A 23,114-nucleotide genomic window follows, 5' to 3' on the forward strand; every position below is an offset into this window, starting at 1 on the left:
CCCAGGAATGTGTCAATAAAGTTTCCCCTTCCTGGGACAATGAATTCACGGTGTTCTTATTTCAATTTCCAGGAGTGTATTTGTGTGGCCAGGGTACCGTCGCACAGACGATAGCACATCGCTGTACAGCCACCTCCAGCGTGTAATATTATTTGGGAACCAGTACACTGAATGCACCAGTTGCTCTCTGGACTATACACTATACTGTGATTATTTAATGTAGGCAGGTAGGTAGGTAGGGAGATGTAGGTAATCCAGGATGAGAATTTTCACTCTGCAGCGGAGTGTGCGCTGATATGAAACTTCCTGGCAGATTAAAACTGTGCACACAGTTTTAATCTGTCAGGAAGTTTCAGATGTAGGTAATGCTCGTTTTGAAATGCAGTAGCCCCTTTCGCCATATGCTCTGGAATAGCCGTCCACTGCGCTGGGGAAACAAACCACCTCCTCGCCAGACTCTCTGTGCCCACACGGCGGTCACACTTGTGTGATGTCCTGTAGACAGCTGCCTGGCGTACCAGCTGGCAGCAGGCTTTCTGTTTAGGGATCTGCACCAGCTGACTTCCTGTGATCCACCACTGCCTCACCAGGACTGCAGCAACACGCGGTGCAGTGACATGCCTGTTGACCTGCCATCTCATGGCGTAAGCACAAAAAGATGCCAGGAAGGACTGTCTCACAGCAGGGAAGGCAAAGCGCGCCATTCGACATCGTACAGTCTCCCCCCTCGAAATTCCTGCCCCCCTACAGTTCGGCTTTAGAAGCCGTTTAACAACTGAAAACGCTGTATTCTCTTTTCTCTCTGAGACAGTACATGGATTAAACAAGAGGTTTCAAACGCTGGGCGTATCTTTTGATTTGACTGAGGCGTTTGTGTTGATCACAAAATATTGCTCTAGAAGTTTTATCATTACGGAATTTGGGGAGTAGTTCACAGTTGGTTCAACTCTTACTTCAACAGCAGAGAATAGTGTTGAGAATGGCTGTGCTGTAGGGTCTGAGTGGGGTAAGGTCATATGGGGAGGGCCCAGGGATCAGACTTGGGGCCGCTCCTGTTCCTTGTTTATATAAATGTTATGCCCTCCAGTATTACAGGTAACTCTAAAATATTTCTGCTTGCTGATGACACTAGCTTGGCAATAGAGGATGTTGTGTGCAACATTGGCTCGGTTTAAAATAGTACAGTTCGTGACATAAGTTCATGGTTCGTAGAAAATAAACTAACGCTATATCACTGTAAGATTCAGTTTTTACTGTTTCTAACACACAATTCAACAAAAGCCGACGTTTTAATTTCACAGAATGGGGATATGATTAACAAAACTGAACAGTTCAAATTTCTGGCTGTTCAGATATATTCTAAATTGTCACGGAAAGCCCACGTTCAGGATCTTTGTTCTGACACTCAATGCTTCCATTTTTACTATTCCAACGTTATCTGAAGTAAGTGATTGTATAAAACGAAAATTAGTCTACTTAGCTTATTTTCATTCTGTTACGTCGTATGGTATTATATTTTGGGGTAACTCTTCCCATTCTAAAAGAATATTTTTGTCTCAGAAACGGGCGGTTCGGGCAATAAGTGGTGTTAGTTCGCAACCTCTTGTCGACCCCTTTTCACTAGTCTGGGTATTTTGAATATATATATTCTGTACTGTCATTCCCTATTAACAATATCAGCCCATTCACAAGCATAAGCAGCTTTCGCTCAGTTAATACTCGGCATAAATCCAACCTGCATTTGCGTCGGACTTCCTTAACTCTTGTGTAGAAAGGTGTGCAGTATACTGCTGCATCCATTTTTAGTAAGCTACCGCAAGAATTGAAATATCTTTGCAAAAATCTTTGCAATGTGGTTTCAAATAGGTGTTATCGTGTATATATATTTTATACTTGGCTTATGTTTCAATGTACTGCGATCTTTGTAATCAATAAACTCATCTTTTTAGATTTGTTGTGGATTCACTTAAGTTAACAGACTTGTAGCTTGTATAATTCCTCTCTTTTTAGAGAAAATGTTTTCATTTCTCCTGCTTTTGGCGTAACACCTTGAAGTGAGATACACTATGTGATCAAAAGTATCCGGACACCCGCAAAAACATATGTTTTCATGTTAGGTGCATTGTACTGCCACCTACTGACAGGTACTCCTTATCAGCAACCTCAGCAGTCATTAGACATCGCGAGAGAGCGGAATGGGACGCTCCACAGAACTCACGGTCTTCGGACGTGGTCAGGTGATTGGGTCTCCCTTGTGCCCCACGTCTGTACGCGAGATTTCCACACTCCTAAGGATCCATAGATCGACTGTTTCCGATGTGATAGTGAAGTGGAAACGTGAAGGGACACGTACAGCCCAAAAGCGTACTGGTCGACCTCATCTGTTGACTGATGGAGACCACCGGCAGTTGAAGAGGGTGGTAATGCGTAATAGGCAGACATCATTCCTGACCATCACACGGAATTCCGAACTGCATCAGGATCCTCTGCAAGTACTGTGACAGTTAGGCATTCTGGCGTCCCTGCACTCGAACCGCGTGCTCATACTGTGGACGCCGTAAGGCTGCTACTGCCACAGCTCTCGCAGTCGAGTTGAGACACGGTGCACAATGACGCAGGTCCCCGTTGGCGAACGGGAGACACAAATGCGAACTCGTACGATGGACGCATCTTCTGATTTAAGCTTGAATGATTCATTGCCCGGATATGCAGTAGTTGTTAAATCTTATCTCATCCGCATCGTACACACCACCAATTGCGAGGAAACATTGTAATTATCGTTCTTCTCGTACGTTGTTGGCTCGTTCAAAAATGGTTCAAATGTCTCTGAGCACTATGGGACTCAACTGCTGTGGTCATAAGTCCCCTAGAACTTAGAACTACTTAAACCTAACTAACCTAGGGACATCACACACAACCATGCCCGAGGCAGGATTCGAACCTGCGACCGTAGCGGTCGTGCCGTTCCAGACTGTAGCGCCTTTAACCGCTCGGCCACTTCGGCCGGCTGTTGGCTCGTTGCTATGGAGTTCTTGAACCTGTATGAAGCGATATCCACAGATACTATTTGATCACGTCTGAGTGAACCTACGCCGTAGTGTTAAAAAAAATGTTCAAAAGTTCTCTTTTCAATTAATGAAGTAGGTATTTTGATATTCAGATTAAATTGTCCCTGCTGAACAGTCGTTCGTTAACCATCATCGATTACATCACTTAATAATGTAGTCCACGCTTGATATTTCACTTGGAACGAACAGTTTATTGTTCCTTGTCCACTAAATACTGTATAACTTTCGCACCACACTCACACGCAGTTGGTTGGTAAAGTCAGTTCTGTTAAAATTAAGTTTCTTGACAATTACGATCTTCGAGAAGTCGTGTAATTGTGTCCTACTCGAGACTAATCGAGTGTAGTCCTTTGATATACTATCCAGTCTTCTTTTAGTTCCAATATTCACTAGTTTCGTCAATAAAGTTCAATTAACCCGCTATGCACGGTTAAACGCGTCTATCAGTTCCTGTCTCTGCTTATAAAATCAGTTTCCGAAGTTCGTGAATCACGTCACGCAAGAAACACTTCTGAACGCAAAACAATCTCGTCGCCTTCCGTACTCTCAATAACTAAAACAAGAATTGTTCTCGCACGTCCTTACAGGACGAGAGCCAGCAAGCGACTTCTTCTGTGAAAGAGTATTGTAACCACATTGAATTTCTTCGTTTGCGCTTAAAACTCTCTTCCACATAAAAGTTATCTCTGACTAACATCACCTTGGACTTAGCTTTCAAGATATTAATTGCAATTATCACTTGCATATTTGTCCATTAATTAAATCTGAGGTTTCCTCCTCCTCTTTTCATGAGAAAAACTCTCAGTGATGTATAATGTTGTTGTTATCAAAACTTCTTGGTGTTAGCTTATCGGCAAAGATGACGTATTTGCCAATATAACTCTTCCCTACTTCATATTATTATATTCTGTCTTAATTGACCTTAAGGGAGTCGTTGGGGTGCTATAGCGGGAGGTGAGAAAACTTGGATTTCATGGTCGAGCGGCTGCTCATAAGCCACCCATCACGCTGATAAATGCCAAACGACGCCTCGTTCGGGTTCACGAGCGTAAACATTAAATATGGAACACTGGAAAAACGTTATGTGGAGTGACGAATCACGGTACACAATGTGGCGATCCGATGGCAAGGTGTCGGTATGGCGTATGGCCGGTGAACGTCATATGCCAGAGTGTGTAACGCCGACAGTAAAATTCGGCGTCGGTAGTGTTATGGTGTGGTCGTGTTTTTCATGGAGGGGGCTTGCACCCCTTGTTGGTTTGCGTGGCACTATCGCAGCACAGGACTACACTGATGTTTTAAGCACATTCTTGCCTCCTCCAACTGTTAAACAGCAATTCGGGGATGGCGATTGCATCTTTCAAAACGATCGAGCACCTGTTCATAATGCGCGGCCTGTGGCGGAGTTGTTACACGACAATAACATCCCTGTAATGGACTGGCCTGCACAGAGTCCTGATCTGAATCCTATAGAACACCTTTGGGATGTTTTGGAACGCCGACTTCGTGCCAGGTCTCGCCGACCGACATCAATACCTCTCCTCAGTGCAGCACTCCGTGAAGAATGGGCTGCCATTCCCCAAGAAACCTTCCAGCACCTGATTGGACGTATGCCTGCGAGAGTGCAAGCGTTCATCAAGGCTAAGGGTGAGCTAACACCATACTGAATTCCCGCATTACCGATGGAGGGTACCACGAACTTGTAAGTAATTTTCAGCCAGGTGCCCGGATACTTTTGATTACATAGTGTATATCTCCTATTGATCTCAAACCTCTTATTTGCATGTTTTGGTCCTCTTAGATACATAGATACATAGATACATAGATACATAGATAAGTTACCTTATGATTATATGAAATTGTACGCCAATTGTAATCATGTTCCATTAAGAAATGTAGGTCTTTGTGGTATCTGTATATAGACGTTGTGCTAGGGGCAATGTTCTTGGCCTGGATGTGATACGGTTTGTCACCAAATACGTAATATCTGGTATTTGTGTAATTATCTTTAACTTTTTTATCGTTCATCTGTGGTCACGAAACTAACACTGATATAGAGTCTTATTGTATTCTACAGTAATGATATCTATGACCAATATTTGTTGTATGTAATCTGACTGGGTTCATCTCCTTACCCTGTTATCTTTAAATAGGTAGAAGTATAATGATTAGATTGTTTTTAGACATGGATTGGTTTAATATCCACAACTTCATGGTTCTTATGCGCAATGTATGTTGGCAGCCTTAGACTAGTTTGGCAGTCAACTTGAAATACCAGTTCCCTAAATTTTCTCAATAGTGTAGATGTCAATGTTATGCCATGATCGTTACTGTTCTGTATATCCAATACAGTTAATAATGATGATGTGTAACCTGATGCCTAGGTGGTTTTTAGCACTTAATTGTACCACACTGAGTAGAAAATTAGTTTTTTTCTGCTGCTGTGTGTTAATATAGGAATTATTTGTTGTTAATCGATTACTATCATCCTATGAAGCATTTATGTTTTTTCTTACATCTCTCCTCTTCGTGATCTTTATATACTCACCTGCTGACTGTCATCTGTTGTTCAAGAATAGCACTTACAGTATGAGGTATAGGTAATTTTAGCGCTGTCACGAAAAAATTACATTTTGAAGTTTGTCATTACGTTACACAGAACTATATAACTGATCGTCTTGAAACGATATACGCAATTGCACAGCACTGTTTGTTTTGATTTAAAACGTTAGATACAGTCTCTTTTCAAAAATATCAGTTAAGTAAAAAAAAAAGGGGTGTTGTAAGTGAAGTACCATCGGAAATTAGTTGTTGCTCTTTAGACTAACATTACTGCTTTTATTACATAATTTCTTTTGCGCTCTGAACCAGGTGTACACATTTGTTGTTGTAATAATTTCTGGTTTCACTTATATGTGGTTCCGCTTCTATCTTACCACAGATTTTACTATAAATTCCAGTATTAATATTCCTCTCTTTTTTTTTACTCTCAGTCAACGATGTCGGTAAAGATGTTCTGTTCCTTCACTTTACCACTGCAGCAAAAGTATGTTATTGTGTTACCTATGCAGTACAAATGTACTTTCTCTGATATAACTTGACTCCTGACGCATTCTTCCAGTAATTGTTCGTCTTGTTTTTCCTGTGACGTCTGTCTGTTTGACATGAGATATGACTGTCAGTATTCTAACACAAATTATGTCAGGTGTTTGTACAATATCACTCGATAATTTTAATATTGTTCAGCTTCAGTGGAGTATGGGATACTTTTAAGTAATCTGTATTACGCAGTAAGTACAAAAATGAATTTTGCAACCGTATATTTGTTGAGTTTTGTAATTTGTGTAGGAATTGTACATTCCTAAATCATTAATGTTGATGTTGATAGGCATTCTGGAGGGTGGTTATTACCAAAACCGGTAGACAGCTGGTATTTAAAATGCATTTTATAAAACACTATATCGCTGTTGAACCTCACCTTATGGAAACATTATGAAACATAAATTAATTGGCACCCCAGTAAAGATCTATAAATATAATTCAAACACAATGGAGCCCACACCAACTGACTTTGTCTTGTCCATTGGTCCCAGCTGTGGCCATGATGTGCCTGCTGGCCTGCCCTCGCATGGCACCAGTGGAACAAGCTACCGACCATGACTTGCTGGCCACAGGAAAGACAGAACTTGCCACTCAACACTGCACACTACTTTCGTAAATCTGCAATTCCAGACCACGAAATATGTAAAATACATTACTTAAATGAAATTCAATAAAGTGAACAACCACAACAGAATTAGATGCACATATTATTAATGTTAGTCCAGTGATAATAACACAGGAAATCAAGCAATCTTGCGAACCTTGCAGAACTAGCACTCCTGAAAGAAAGGATATTGCGAAGACGTGGCTTAGCCACAGCCTGGGGGATGTATGCACAACGAGGTTTTCACTGTGCAGTGGACTGGACGCCGATATGGAACTTCCTGGCAGATTAAAACTGTATGCCGGATCGAGACTCGAACTCGGGACCTTTGTCTTTCGCTGGCAAGTGCTCTACCAACTGACGAAATCAGTAAAAATTTTCCATATTTTTCCAGAAATATAACGGGAGTCACAAATGTGATACATTGTTAATGAAACACACATTGACAATAAATTAAAAGAAAATAATTTTCTGTTTTTATGATGATGAAGCTGTAAGAATCACGTTTCGCACACACTGGAAGTAAAAAATTACATCAGAAGTTTCAAAATACAAAAAAGTGTTTGAGACATTACAAAAGCTAAGCTGCTGAAAACAAATATTCGTTTCATTTTCAAATGTCTGTGTACCTAGTGGCTCTGAGTACCAAAAATTTTTGGATATTTTTTAAATAAGAAAATATCTTCTATGATAAATTTCAGGGGATTTTTTTTTAATTTCAGGGGAAACGCTGCAAGATGATCATGCGGCAAGAATGGCAGCAAATATTGGAGAATTAATAATGCCACATGACCATGGTAAGTTAAACATCTCACCATCATCCACAGCTAAGCATGGCACATTGCATGGATCTTTAGCCCAGTAGCTTTTGCATTTTATGTCAATGGCTGTATACAGGTCACGTGTTGTAAGGATAAGAAGCGACAGTACATAAATTTTTTTTAATTTCAAAATCGGCCTATTTTTAGATTTAATAGCGTTCCAAACTGGAAGGAAATGTTAGTGTTTCACCTGATAAGAAGTGCAATGCAATAGAAACACAGAAGACACATAAATAGGACTGTGAAACAATAGATAGACCTAAAGCAGTCCCATATGCTGTAAAAGGTAAGAACAAACACAATGGTGGCAATGACATTAGATGGCTACTGCTGTTGGTGTTTAGCACTATACAAAACTACTAGTTACATCAAGTACCACACACACTTGTCCATTAGTTCGTAACATGTTGTGCCTCCTGTCATTGAGAAGCTATAAAGAAAATTATACTAAAGTTTTCCTCTGTAACATCAAAGTCACCTAGTTAAATAGTGTCTTTCATCATCTAGTTTTTGGTCCTTTGTATCTTAGTCTCGTCACAATCTTACATAAAAGAAGAGAAATACAGTTAGATCACTAAAATTCGCAGAGCAGCAGATGGGCAGCTCAGTTCTTAGCTTATGTGACTGCAACTCCCAGTACTGTGAACAATAAAATGAAAGTAGGTAGCACCACATGCATGTATGGTAAACACAGATTCTTCCATCAGGGAGGAAAGAGGAACTGATTGGGGTAGAGGATGGACAGGAGATACGTCAATCTGAATCTGCCTGAAGAAGGACACATTGTATGAAAACGAACAGTACGAAAGACTAAATAAAATGCATCAGATAGTTAGGATCTTAAATACAAACCTTCAGTGACCAATGTAGGACCTTCATTTCAAGTACCATGGATGGTATATTAGAATACAGACTTTTCTGGTGTATATAGTTGATGAAAAGCTGTCGTCTTTCCAGCTGAATGGTACTGTTCTCCAGAAATGTTTCCCACTGTAATGGTGCAATATATTACTGTTGGATCTCATTACTGACATGTGACAAAACGTGTGGAGATAATAGGCTATCATTCTGTTAATTAGACTGACATCCCTGAAGTAGCATACATTCATAATTGTTACTATAGTTGCATTTATTATTAAAGTAATTGTCACATAATGCTATGTACTATATGTTTGTGAATATTGCAATAGCTATTACTATTGTTATTAGTGTTATTATTGAGAATCGCTCATTTACTAATCATAATGAAATATTAACTTTCAAAGAATATCTCACAAGACACATGAGAGGACCTGAAGATCCTACCTAATCTTACCAAGAGAAAAAAATGAGTACCTAAAGAAACCTCAAGGAATGCACTCCAAACAAAATTAGTACTTTTTTAACTCAGTAGAATGAAAACTAAAAGCTTCCACATAACGTGAAATAAAGACCTTTCCGGTTTGCAATGAGTTTGAGCATATGCTTTTTCTAGATATCCATATTGAGTACTTACTAATTCACAAACATCTACACACAGTACTGAGTTTGAAGAACTTCAGTTGTACAATAAGCATATAATATTATAGCTGGGTAATAATTTACTCTATGACATTAGTCCATTACTACAGGGACTGCATCTTTGTATACCGTACCTACTTAGATATTCTGTGTTTACTGACCTTCTTGATGTCACCTACTTCATTTGTTTCACCGGATCACTTTATTTCCACGCTGTACATCGAGGAAGAGTCACTTGTTTAGCTATTTCCAAAATTAAGTAGAAAGATAACTTTGCATATGCATGAGTAAAATCGAATGTGATGATGTTTGAATTACATCTGAACAATTCACAGTTCCAAATGCTATTTATGACTGATATACGTCTTTTCATCTTTGAGATGCTATGGAGAGACAACCCTTCATCTCCTAATTTGGTCAGCAATTGTTACTAGTAAAATCTAATCTTTGCTCTATGCTTACCATGTGAAATGTAAATTTCTCTAATTAGCACCCTGTATAGTAATGTTTCTCTGCTGGACTGTCCATTCTACAGGAGACAGGGACAGAGCCATTCAGAAATGAGTCTAAAGATTGGTGGCTAGCTGCAAGTGAGAAGGAACTTTCGGTCATGTTCAGAGTGACACAGACGCTGCACTATCGTACTTACCCTCCGACACCGTGCAGGTGAATTTCGGGTACAATGTCCCATCTGTACTGGTACATACGTAATGGCTGTACGAGTATAGGCTGCAGAGGCGTGCTTAACGCCATACGGAAGTTCGGGTCTCGCTGCGAGTCGTGCACGGATGGCCGAATCGCAAGGCGGCTGCTGGTGATTAGCGAGAAACCTGGGTTTGAGTCCCGGTCCGGCACAAATTTCCATGTCATCGTTTCATTCTACTACAGCTGGTGGTTGTTTATACATTTAATATATTATTTCGAAGACAATGACGATTTTAAGGAACAGTTACAGAGAGTAATAAATGACAGCAAAGGACTTCAATTCAAAAGTGTGCCAAAAGTGAAAGAATAAATTCGAATTTTGGATAAGGGAATAGAAGTGAAGATCAGTCAGTACGGAATTTGCGAATAAGAAGAACGAGACTGTCCTCAAGGCGTTATTCCAAAAGAAAACGATTAAAAAAGTGGCTTTTTAAGGTAGCGAGGTATGCTAAAAGAAAATTGATTACATTTTGTTAAACAGTCATTCAGTGTTTGTAAAGTGAAAAGAAAATTGAAGTACAAAATTGCGAAGCAATGAAGTTTTTAGGCCAGCAACCAAACGTGTCGACAGCAGAATGATTTTCTCACTCTGCAGAGGAGTGTGCACTGCTTTGCGACTTCCCAGTAGATTAAGTTGTACGACGGACTGGGACGTAGAACCCAGATCGTTTTCTGTTATCAACTAAATAAAGTGGACACGACTGACGATGCGTACTCACAGCTCAAGGCAAGGATCCGGGTTTCACCCCCAGTGTGGCAGAAGTACATGATCTGCTAGCATGATTCATGAATGTGGAATAAGGGAGAAATTATTTAGTAAATGTATCTGTGACAACACCAAAACCTGTACAGGTAAAGAAAGCAGCAGTAAATAACACCTCATATGGAACACAGTAACTACTAAAGAGAAGAATTAAGGCACAAGCAAATGAAGGTTTATGACATGAATAAGAATTGTAGAAAGAGATATTGAAAACAATGACATTAAGAAGTAATGATAGATGTGATATATGAATCCATTCATGGTTTGAAGAATGGAAACATGTCTGGGGAATGGTATTTCAATAGAAATAAAGAAACCTGAAAGAAAAACTGAATTAACCAAGCAAGTTTATTTACAGAATGTCCACACAGCAAGAGAATTCTAAAAAAAATTTTTGCAAAACCGTAACTGTTCTTTTACACAGTTAAAGGAGGTAGAAACACCTAAGAAACCAAGTACTCAGTAGCCTCTTCCTCATAAGGTAGTAAATGTTCACAAAAATTGTAGCCAACAACAGTGAAAGCCCTCAAACATCAATCCATCACGCCATGTTACCAGCAATAGTAAGCTTAGCTTTATTTGTCAGCTTAAACATGTACCACCTCTTCAGTTAACCATTTAACTGTTCATGCAACCTGCTTTCACACTTCACTAATTACCCATTTAACTATTCATGGAAAGCCTTTACAATAAGGATATGCAATGTCTGCTGTGAATAATCAGACAGTATGTCTAGTGAACAGGTTTATTTCTTAGCAGCAAATTTCTAACAATATTTAGGAGTCCACATTATTTGAAAATTAACATGTGGTGAAGGAGGAGGAAGACTTAAGCAGCAGAGTATCATACATCGCTGGCCGGTGTGGCCGTGGGGTTCTAGGCGCTTCAGTCTGGAACCGCGTGACCGCTACGGTCGCAGGTTCGAATCCTGCCTCGGGCATGGATGTGTGTGATGTCAGGTTAGTTAGGTTAAATTAGTTCTAGGGGACTGATGACCACAAATGTTAAGTCCCATAGTGCTCAGAGCCATTTTTGACATACCTCACAAATATTGCTAAGGCTATCTTTTGTGGTTCATGGAAGCATTGTTATCGTGTTTTGTGCAGCATCTCCTTATTTGTATAGGTGTCTTGATATATTACGAATCTATTACAGTGTAACCTTATCGAAAACAGGCTACTCACTGTGCATAGAGTACATAGATACAGTACTAAAGAAGTTAAGTTGGATGGTCTGAGAGGAAAGGAGTTTTTTTTATTTTTTTATGTAGCTGCTTTCCTCTTTCGAAAAATTACTGGTGTGAGTAGGCTGGAAATACTCGTAGTTATAGTCTGTTGTTGTCATAGTTTATTTATGTTCCTGCAGTTGCTGGTACTGGTAGTTCATGAATGAATTGACTCACCCAGCAACTCTGATGGTTGCACATTATAATGCAACACACAGATCAGAATGTGAAGATCAATGTAAAGTGTGTGTGTGGGGGGGGGGGGGGGGGTGGCGGGAGGGGGAGGGCGGGTAGTAAAAGAAAACGTCAGCGAGTCATTGACTAGATTGAAATAGAGAGGAAAAAGAGAGGAAATGTCTGTCCCTGTCAAAATTATTTGTTTTACTTTCTTGAAATATGGGTCCACAGCTTCTACAATTTTTTAATGATGTTATCTTACTTTCAACTCTTGGAATTTTGTTTTCATGCTTGTAGTTACCGCATTAAGCTATCCTGAAGAAACGATTTTCGCATATAGGTTTATGTTTGATAGGGGTGTGCGTATTATGTCGTTACCTCTACGTGTCATAAGCCTACATGTCAAAATATTCTATTTGGAAATGGCTTAATGCCGAACGATTGCAATTGTTGGTGTTGTTGTTGTTGTTGACTTCAGTTCAGAGACTGGTTTGATGCAGCTTTCCATGCCACTGTTTAGTGTGCAAACTTCTTCATCTCCGAGTACCTACTGCAAGCTACGTCCTTCTGAATCTGCTTACTGTATTCATCTCTTGCTCTCCTTCTACGACTTTTTACCTCCACACTTCCCTCCAGTACTAAATTGCGGATCCCTTGATGCCTCAGAACGTGTCCTACCAACCGATCCCTTCTTCTAGTCAAGTTGTGCCACAAATTCCTCTTCTCCCCAATTCTACTCAATACCTCTTCATTAGTCACGTGATTACCCATCTAACCTTCAGCATTCTTCTATAGCACCACATTTGGGAAACTTCTGATCCCTTCTTGTCTAATCTACTTGTGGTCCATGTTTCACTTCGAAGCAGGCTACACTCCATACAAATACTTTCATAAAGAATTTCCAACACTTAAATCTGTACTCGATCTTCACAACTATCTCTTCGTCAGAAACGCTTTCCTTGCCATACTCTGTCTGTATTTTATATCATCTCTACTTCGACCATCATCAGTTATTTGGCTCCCCAAAGTAGCAAAACTCATCTACTACTTGAAGTGTCCCATTTCCTAATCTAATTCCCTCACAATCACCTGATTTAATTCGACTACATCCCATTATCCTCGTTTTCCTCTTGTTGATGTTCATCTTGTATCCCCCGTTCAAGACACAGTCCATGCCGTTCAACTGCTCCTCCAAGTCCTTTGCTGTCTCTGACAGAATTACAGTGTCATCGGAAAAACTCAAAGTTCTTATTTCTTCTCCATGGATTTTATACCTTCTCCAAATTTTTCTTTTGTTTCCTTTACTGCTTGCTCAATATACAGATTGAATAGCATCGGGGAGAGGCTACAACCCTGTCTCACTACCTTCTCAACCACTGCTTCCCTTCCATGCCCTTCGACTTTTATGAATGCCACCTGGTTTCTGTACAAAATGTAAATAGCTTTTTGCTATCTGTATTTGGATCCTGCCACCTTCAGAATTTGAAAGAATGTATACCAGTCAACATTGTCAAAATCTTTCTCTGCTAGAAATGTAGGTTGCCTTTCGTTAATCTATCTTCTAAGATAAGTCGTAGGGACAATACTGCCACCCATGGTCCAACGTTTCTACGGGATCCAAGTTGATCATTCCTGAGGTTGGCTTCTACCAGTTTTTCCAATTATCTATACAGAATTCGTGTTAGTATTACACAGCCGTGACTTATTATGCTGATATTTGGCTAATTTTCACATCTGTCAACATCTGCTTTCTTGGGGATCGGAATTATTATATTCTTTTTGAAGACTGAGGGTATTTTACTTGTCTCTAATGGATTGTTGTCTACTTCTGGTGCCTTGTTTTGACTTAGATCTTTCAGTGCTGTGTAAAATTCTTCATGTAGTTTCACCTCTTCCATTTCATCTTGATCTATGTCCTCTTCAATTTTCATAATATTGCCCTTAGGTAGAGTTCACTTCTATATACTCGTTCCACCTTTCTGCATTTCCTTCTTTGCTTAGGGCTAGTTGTCAATCTGAGTTCTTGATATTCATACAGGTGGTTAACCTTTCTCCAAAGGTCTTTTTAATTTTACTGTAGGCAGTATCTATTTACCCCTAGAGATATGTGCCTCTACATCCTTGCATTTGTCCTCTAGCCGTACCAGCTTAGCCATTTTGCACTTCCTGCTGATCTCATTTTTGGAACGTTTATATTTCTCTTCGCCTGCTTCATTTACTGCAGTTTTGTATTTTCTCCTTTCATCAATTAAATTCAGTATCTCTTCGGTTATCTGAGGATTTAATCTAGCCTTTGCCTCTTTACCTACTTGATCCTCTGCTAACTTCACTATATCATCTCTCAAAACTACCTATTCTTTTTCTACTACATTTATTTCCCCTGTTCTTGTCAATCTTTCCGTAATTCTCTCTCTGAAATTCTCTACAAGCTCCGGTACTTTCAGTTTATCCAGGGCCCATCTACTTATATATTACCTTTCTGCTGTTTTTTCAGTTTTAATCTGTAGTTCAAACCAATAAATTGTGGTCAGACTCCACATCTGCACCTGGAAATGTCTTACAATTTGAAACCTGGTTCCTAAAGCTCTGTCTAACAGTAATATAACCGATCTGAATCTTTCCAGTGTCTCCAGGCCTCTTCCACGTGTACAGCCTTCTTTCATGATTCTTCAAACAAGTGTTAGCAACGATTAGGTTATGCTTTGTGCAAAATTCTACCAGGCGGCTTCCTCTTTCATTCCTTACCGACCAGTCCATATTCACCTACTACTTTTCCTTCTCCTTTTTCTCCTATAAAATTTTCGTCTTCCTTAACTATATGAATAATTTCTTTTATCGCATATATATTTCTTGAATCTCTTCATCTGCGGAGCTACTTGGCGTCTAAACTTGTACTGCTGTGGTAGGCGTGGGCTTCATGCCTGTCTTGGCTACAATTATACGTCACTGTGCTGTTCATAGTAGCTTATCCTGTTCCTACTATTTTTATTCAGTACTAAACCTACTCTTGCACCAGCCCTATTTGATTTTCTATTTATGACTTGTACTCACTTGACCAGTAGTCTTGTTCCTCCTGCCACCAATATTCACTAATTCCACTATATATGATTTTAACCTACCCATTTCCCTTTTTAAATTGTCTAACCTAACTGCTGATTAAGGGATCTAACATTCCACGTGCCAGTTTTCTTTCTCCTGGTAACGATGTCCTGCTGAGTAGCCCCTGACCAGAGATCTGAATGGGGAACTATTTTACCTCTGAGATATTTTACCCAAGATGAGACCATCATCATTTAACCATACAGTAAAGCTGCATGCTCTTGGGAAAAATTACAGCTGTAGTTGCCTTCAGCCGTTCGCAGTACCAGCACAGCAATGCCGTTTCGGTTGCTGTTACAAGGCCAAATCAGTCAATAATCTACACTCTTGCCCCTGCAACTACTCAAAAGGCTGCTGCCCCTATTCAAGAACCCCACGTTTGTCCGGCCTCTCAACTGATACACCTCCATTGTGGTTGCACCTATGGCACGGATATCTGTATCGCTGAGGCAAGCAAGCCTCCCCACCAACAGAAAGGTCCATCGTTCACTGTAATTACAAAAACAAGATTCTAAGAGGTGAAAGTACGGTGACATTGGCTTACATATATTTTCCTGATATTTAACCGACTGTATCTGTACAATCAGACAGATCTAATACATGGAATATTTATTCTAGTTTAGTTCATCATCAATTGTTTCTTTTGCTTTTGCGTCAGTACTTCAGTAACTCTAATTTATTTCTTTTTCAAGAAAATGTGGAGAAAAGACAAGCATAACGAGAATATAATTCATTACTTTTTCCAATGTTGCAGAGCGACAATTTCTTCAGACTACAGAGCAGTACAATTTTGAGAGAAAAACTGTTGCGGTACCTTACTATGCTTACCAAGGCAAGTATCTGTCTTTTCTGTACTTGGTGGAATATGTTGTGCGTTTTACATCTGATCCACTCTATTCGTCTTCTTATCATTATTGTCAATAAAGATTGGTTCACCAACGAGTAGAAGTTTGCTAATAAAACAAGTGACAATCACAAAGTAGATAGCTGTATTATAAACGAGTAGGGTACGTTAATGAAGACATACATTTCTGCTGTTTCAAATTTGTCTTATATCGATACGAGTGATTTTATTTTATTATTTGATAAATCATTCCAGTTCCTGTTTAACAAAGAACTTGATTTGCATCAGTGGTTTTCCAATAAATGGGGGAGATAAGAAAAAAAGAAAGTATTTGAAGATAACATAGTCATAATTAAGAGTGATGTGGCGTGTAATGTGAATGATTTGCCAAATTGTAAAAGGATGAGGTTTACGAAAAACTGTCACTCTCAACATAAACATAACACACACACTTTTCCTGAGAACGTTTACAAGCAAAACTTTTTTATCACAAGACAATCAATCAATAATACCAAACGCCTTACATCTTAAGACAGAAGAAGTTGACAGGCTTCTTGCAAGTACAAATTCAAGCCTCACATATACATATAAGCGATATTTCCCTTCTCTGTCATGTAGAACCACGTTTTGAGGAGATTCTGTATGTGCACAAAGGATATTCGTATCCCAGAAAAACATGATGAGGATTATCTGTTCTGACTTGACATACTTATGTAGGTCATTCCGAGCATATCTTGAAATTGTGACTAAATCATTCCTGTACATCCATTTCTACATGTGCCTAATGAGTAACAGTTAAATGTTATTATACAGGAATTGTAAAATTTAGCGAATATGATAGAGGGAAGAGCGTTACCCTCGAACATCACTTCCTCACTCACTGCACAGAAGTCCGGGTCTTTATTCTGTACACTTTCAATGGAGCTGAGAAATGCTTTTCTAATGTCAGATGAGAGGCCAATGGCTTCTCTTCTTCATTCTGTAGAGGATATAACTGCAGGAGTATAGATACTTGCACTGTATTGTACTCCTAATAAATACACTGAAGAGCCAAAGAAATTGGTATACTTGCATAATATCGTGTAGGGCCCCCTCGAGCACAAAAGAGTGCCACTACACCATATGGCATGGACTTGACTAATGTCTGAAGTAGTGCTGGAGGGAACTGACTGCAGGGCTCTCCAAAAATCCGTAAGAGTACGAGGGGCTGGAGATCTCTTCTGAACAGCACGTTGCAAGGCGTCCCGGATATGCTCAATAATGTTCATGTCTGGGGAGTTTGGTGGCCAGAATAAAGTTCCGGGAGCCCCTCGGTAGCAATTTTGGATGTGTAGGGTGTCGCATTGTCCTGCTGAAATTGACCAAGTCCGAGGGAATGCACAATGGATATGAATGGATCCAGGTGATCACAACAGTATGCATACGCATGTGTCACCTGTTAGAGTCGTATCTAGATGTATCAGGGGTCCCATATCACCCTAACTGCAAATGTCCCACACCATTGCAGGACCTCCACCAGCTTGAACAGTCCACTGCTGATATGCAGGGTCCATGGATTCGTGAGGTTGTCTCCATACCCATACAGGTCCATCTGCTCCATAAAATTTGAAACGAGACTCGTCTGACAAGGCAACATGCTTCCAGTCATCAACAGTACAGTACAGTCATCAAGGGTACACGAGAGGGCCTTTAGCTCCGAAAGCCCATATCGATGACGTTTCGTCGAATGGTTCACACACTGACGTTTACTGATAGCACAGCACTGAAATTTGAAGCAATCTGCGGAAGGGTTGCACTTCTGTCATAAGTCCCGTTCTTGCAGGACCTTTTCCCGGAAGGCAGCCGTATAGAAATTTGATGTTTTGCCAGATTCCTGATATTCAAGGTACACACGTGAAATAGACGTACTGGAAAATCCCTCCTTCATCACTATCGCGAAGATGCTGTGTCCCACCACCTGTGCACCGACTATAACATCACACTGAAACTCAAATAAATCTTAATAACCTGCCATGGTAGCAGCAGTAACCGAACTAACAACTGCTTCAGCCGCTTGTTCTCTTATATAGGTGTTTCCGACCGTAGCGCCGTATTCGATCTGTTTACATATCTTTGTTTTTGAATACGCATGTCTATACCAGTTTCTCTGGCGCTTCAGTGTATATGGTACTGAAAACGTTTTTTATTTCGTTTTTTGAACTAAGCGAACTAGGAAAATGTCAAGAGATTACCAGCATCTCTGGTTGAGGGTCAAGTTAACACAGTGACTTCTGTATAAATGCGATGCTGTGAGAAGTGGGTTTGGTTCTGTGACAGTCGCTGGACATGATGATAGAAAATTCTGTATCTCAAACACTGCTGAATGTGGCTAATTGGCGAATATCTACACACACAACAAATATATTCTGAATCTTGTACTGAAGCTGTGTGCTGCACTCTTGAAATAAAATCTCATGTGTAACTGTCCCAGAAAAATAAAAAATCTACTTATCCCTGGAATATTTTTGTAAGCCATCGGTGAGTTTTGTCTTTGTGGTAATAGAAGTTTACCCCAATCTGTGATCCACAACTTCCCACAAATTCTTTAGTAGTTTCGTAACTGGACTACTCCGAGACCTTAACAAAGATTTTGTACAGTTGTCCACCAAAACTGACCGGTTAAGGAACAGAAGGAATTATAGTAGGTGAATATGGACTGGGGGAAAGGGATAAAAGAGGAAGCCACCGGGTAAAATTTTGTGCAGAGGTTAATTTAATCATTTCTAACACGCCGTTCGAGATTCATGAAAGAAGGCTGTATATGGGGAAGAGGCCTGGAAACATTCGAAGGTTTCAGATTTTTTACACAGGGTGTTCCATTGATACTGACTGGGCCCAATATCTCACGAACGAGTAGTTCGTCTTCCGTAATGTTCGCACATGCATTGACAATGCGCTGACGCACGTTGTCAGACGTTGTCGGTGGATCACGATATCAAATATCCTTCAACTTCCCACACAGAAAGAAATCTGGGGACGTCGGATCCGGTGAACGGGCGGGGGGTATGGTGCTTCGACGATCAATCCACCTGTCACGAATTATGGTATTCAATGCCGCTACAACCGCACGCGACCTATGTGCCGGACATCCATCATGTTTAGAAGTACATCGCCATTCTGTCATGCAGCGAAACATCTTGTAGTAACATCGGTAGAACAAAAAGGAAATCAGCATACATTGCACCATTTAGATTGCCATCGATAAAATGAGGGCCAATTGTCCTTCCTCCCATAATGCCGCACCATACATTAACCGGCCAAGGTCGCTGATGTTCCACTTGTCGCAGCCATCGTGGATTTTCCGTTGCACAATAGTGCATATTGTGCCGGTTTATGTTACTGCTGTTCCTGAAAGCCGCTTCGCAGAACGCGTGCAAAAAATCAGTCATCGTCCCGTAATTTCTCTTGTGCCCAGAGGCACAACTGTACACGATGTTCAAAGTCGTCGCCATGCAATTTCTGGTGCATAGAGATTCGGATGTAATCGATGTTGATGTAGCATTCTCAACACCGACGTTATTGAGATTCCCCGATTCCCGCACAATTTGTCTGCTACTGATGCGCGGATTAGCCGCGACAGCAGCTAAAACACCTACTTGGGCATCATCATTTGTTGCAGCTCGTGGTCGACGTTTCACATGTGGCTGAACACTTCCTGTTTCCTTAAATAACGTAACTATCCAGCGAACGGTCCGGACACGTGGATGATGTCGTCCAGGATACCGAGCAGCATACATAGCACACGCCCGTTGGGCATTTTGATCACAATAGTCATATATCAACAAGCTATCGACCTTTTCCGCAATTGGTAATCTGTCCATTTTAACACAGGTAATGTATCACCAAGCAAATACCGTCCGCACTGGCGGAATGTTACGTGATACCACGTACTTATACGTTTGTCACTATTACCGTAGCATCTATCACAAAGCGAAAAAAGTAGTCCAACTAAAACATTCATATTTCTTTACGTACAACACGAATATGAAATAAAAACGGGGGTTTCTGTTTAAAAAAACGCAGTTGATATCCGTTTGACCTATGGCAGCGCCATCTAGCGGGCCAACCATAGCGCCATCTGGTTTCCCCCTTCAAGCTAGACGAGTTTCGTTCTTTGTAGTTTTTTTGTTTGATGCTTATTTCGTGAGATATTTGGCCTGGTCACTGTCAATGGAACATCCTGTATATTGGTAAGACAGAGATTTTGGATCCAGGTTATTAATTTTAAGGCATTTCCAGGGGCAGCTGTGCACTTTGACCACAATTTACTGGTTATGAACTGTAGATTAAAACTGAAGAAACTGCAAAAAGGTGGGAATTTAAAGAGAAGGGACCTGGATAAACTGAAACAACCGAAGATTTACTGACCTTCTGAGGGAGCATTAGGGAACGATTGACAAGAACAGGGGAAAGGAATACAGTAAAAGAGAAAAGGGTATCTTTAAGAGACGAAATAGGGAAAGCAGCAGGGGATCAAGTAGATAAAAAGACGAGAGCTAGTAGAAATCCTTGCTAATGCAAGGGATATTGAATTTAATTGATGAAAGGAGAAAATATAAGAACCCAATAAATGAAGCAGGCGAAAGGGAACACAAACGTCTAAAAAATGAAACAGCAGGAACTGCAAAATGGCTAAGCGGGAGTGGATAGAGGAGAAATGTAAGAATTTATAAGCATGTGTCACTAGAGGAAAATAGATGGCGCCTACTGAAAAATTAAAGAGACCTTTGGAGAAAAGGGAACCACCTGTATGAATATCAAGAGCTCACATCGAAGTCCAGAGAAAAGCAAAGATGGGAAAACTGAAAGTTGGAAACAAAATATAGGGAGTTTATACAAGGGAAATGTATTTGAGGGCAATGCTATAGAATGAAAGAGGACGTAGATGAAGATCAGATGGGAGATATCATACTGAGAGAATATTTGATAGGGCAATGAAAGACCTAAGTCGGTAAAAGTTCTTGGGAGTAGTCGACATTCAGTCAGAAACACTGATATCCTTAGGAGAACCAACTATGACGAAACTCTTCCATCTGGCGTGCAAGATGTATAAGACAGGTGACATACACCACCCTTCAAGATAAATATAACAATTCCCGTTCCAAAGAAAGCAGGTGCTAACAGCTGTGAATACTAGCGAACAGATAGTTTAATAAGTCGTGACTGCAGAACACTAACACCTACTCTTTACAGAAGAACGGAAAAACCGTTAGATGCCGATGTGCATTTATAGCGTTTGAAGACTTCGAGAAAGCTTTTGACAGTGTTGACTGGACTACACTCTTTGAGATGCTGCAGGTAAGAGGAGCAAAATACAGGGAGAGAAATTTCCAGAATGAGATTTTCACTCTGCAGCGGAGTGTGCGCTGATATTAAACTTCCAGGCAGATTAAAACTGTGTGCCCGACCGATACTCGAACTCGGGACCTTTGCCTTTCGCGGGCAAGTGCTCTACCATCTGAGCTACCGAAGCACGACTCACGCCCGGTCTCACAGCTTTACTTCTGCCAGTATCTCGTCTCCTACCTTCCAAACTTCACAGAAGCTCTCCTGCGAACCTTGCAGAACTAGCACTCCTGAAAGAAAGGATATTGCGGAGACATGGCTTAGCCACAGCCTGGGGGATGTTTCCAGAATGAGATTTTGACTCTGCACCGGAGTGTGCGCTGATATGAAACTTCCTGGCAGGGAGAGAAAGTCTGTTTACCAACCAGTACAGAAACCAGATGGAAGTTACAAGAGTAGAGGCGCATGAAAGGAAAACAGTGATTGAGAAGGGAGTGAGATGGGGTTGCAGCCTGTACCCAATGTTATTCTATCTGTACATTGATCATACAGTAAAGAGAACCATAGAAATATTTGGAGCAGACATTAAAGTCCAGGGAGAAGAAATAGTAAACTATGAAGCTTACAAATGACATTATAATTCTCTCAGAGACAGCAAAAGACTTTGAAGAGCAGAATGGACAGTGTCTTGAAAGGAGGGTATCAGATAATATCAACAAAAGCAAACAAGGATAATGGAATGTAGTCAAACTGAAATACTTGATGCCGGAGGAATCACATTAGGAAACGAGACAATTACAGAACGATACACTTAAGGTAGCAGATGAATTCTGCTAGTTGAGCAGCAGAATGACTGATGATGGCCGAAGTAGAGAAAATGTAAAATGTAGGCTGGCAATGGTAAGAAAAGCATTTCTGAAGAAGAGAAATTTGTTAATATCGAACATAGATTTAAGTGTTTGAAGCCTTTTCTGAAAGTATTTGAATGGAGTGTAGCCATGTATGGGGTTGAAACGTGGACGACAAACAGTATACACATAAAGAGAATAGAAGCTTTTCCAATGTGGTGCTAGAGAAGAATGCTGAAGATTAAATGGTAGATCACCTAAGTAATGGAAAGGTACCGAATAGAACTGGGAAGGGAAAAAGAATACATTAAGCAGATTCAGAAGGATGTAGGTGCAGTAGTTACTTGGAGATGAAGAGGCTTGCACATGATACAGTAGCATGGAGAGCTGCCACAGACCAGTCTTTGGACTGAGGACAACAACAGCAATAACAACAACAACAACAACAACAACAATTCAGCTTTAATATGTTGGTCGCCATCATGCTTTGAAAGCAAAGTCTTCACCAGGAAACCAGTCCTTGAACTTTTTACAGAAATTGATTGCTGTTGATTTATGGAAATGTCAACAATATAAAGAGATCGTATACAAAGGGCGTACATTAGGTTCTACACTGAAACAGAAGCTGCATGTTTGATGAATTCAGCACAAAGTAACAAAGAAAATGTTTCCTGATTTCAGCGACATATGACAACGAAAATTCCTTATCTATGGGACTTGTCATATGTTGGCTGCTTTCTTGACATCTGAAAGTCAATCAAGTATTAATGTAGTATTACGGTTGGCTAAAAAGAATTGAGTTTACAACTTCTAGATGGTAGCTTCAAAGAATGCTGGAACTCAGTCCTGTTTCACGTGATGTGTCCCAAAACAAATATGTATTTTTATGAAAAACTATGTGTCAACAAATTTTAAGAAGATGGAGTATTCAGAATTTAAATGGTTCTTACCTTGATGTAGACACTCGCAAATTGATTTTGAAGATCATCAGCCTTGCTGGGTCTTTTCTCAGCCACTGCAGGAGTTAACTAGC

General features: G+C 40.3%; 1 protein-coding gene across 3 annotated transcripts in view; it reads left to right on the plus strand.

The window, feature by feature from the left end:
- Window positions 1-23,114, plus strand: part of LOC124553634 — a 518,253-nt gene that overhangs the window by 62,478 nt on the left and 432,661 nt on the right. For all 3 annotated transcript variants that reach the window (XM_047127501.1, XM_047127504.1, XM_047127503.1), the window contains exons 4-5: window positions 7,497-7,571; window positions 15,819-15,896. In XM_047127501.1, the coding sequence (XP_046983457.1) occupies window positions 7,497-7,571; window positions 15,819-15,896 (153 nt within the window). The remainder of the gene's footprint in view (window positions 1-7,496; window positions 7,572-15,818; window positions 15,897-23,114) is intronic.

Source organism: Schistocerca americana, chromosome 11, assembly GCF_021461395.2.
Source record: "Schistocerca americana isolate TAMUIC-IGC-003095 chromosome 11, iqSchAmer2.1, whole genome shotgun sequence".
Lineage (NCBI taxonomy): Eukaryota > Metazoa > Arthropoda > Insecta > Orthoptera > Acrididae > Schistocerca > Schistocerca americana.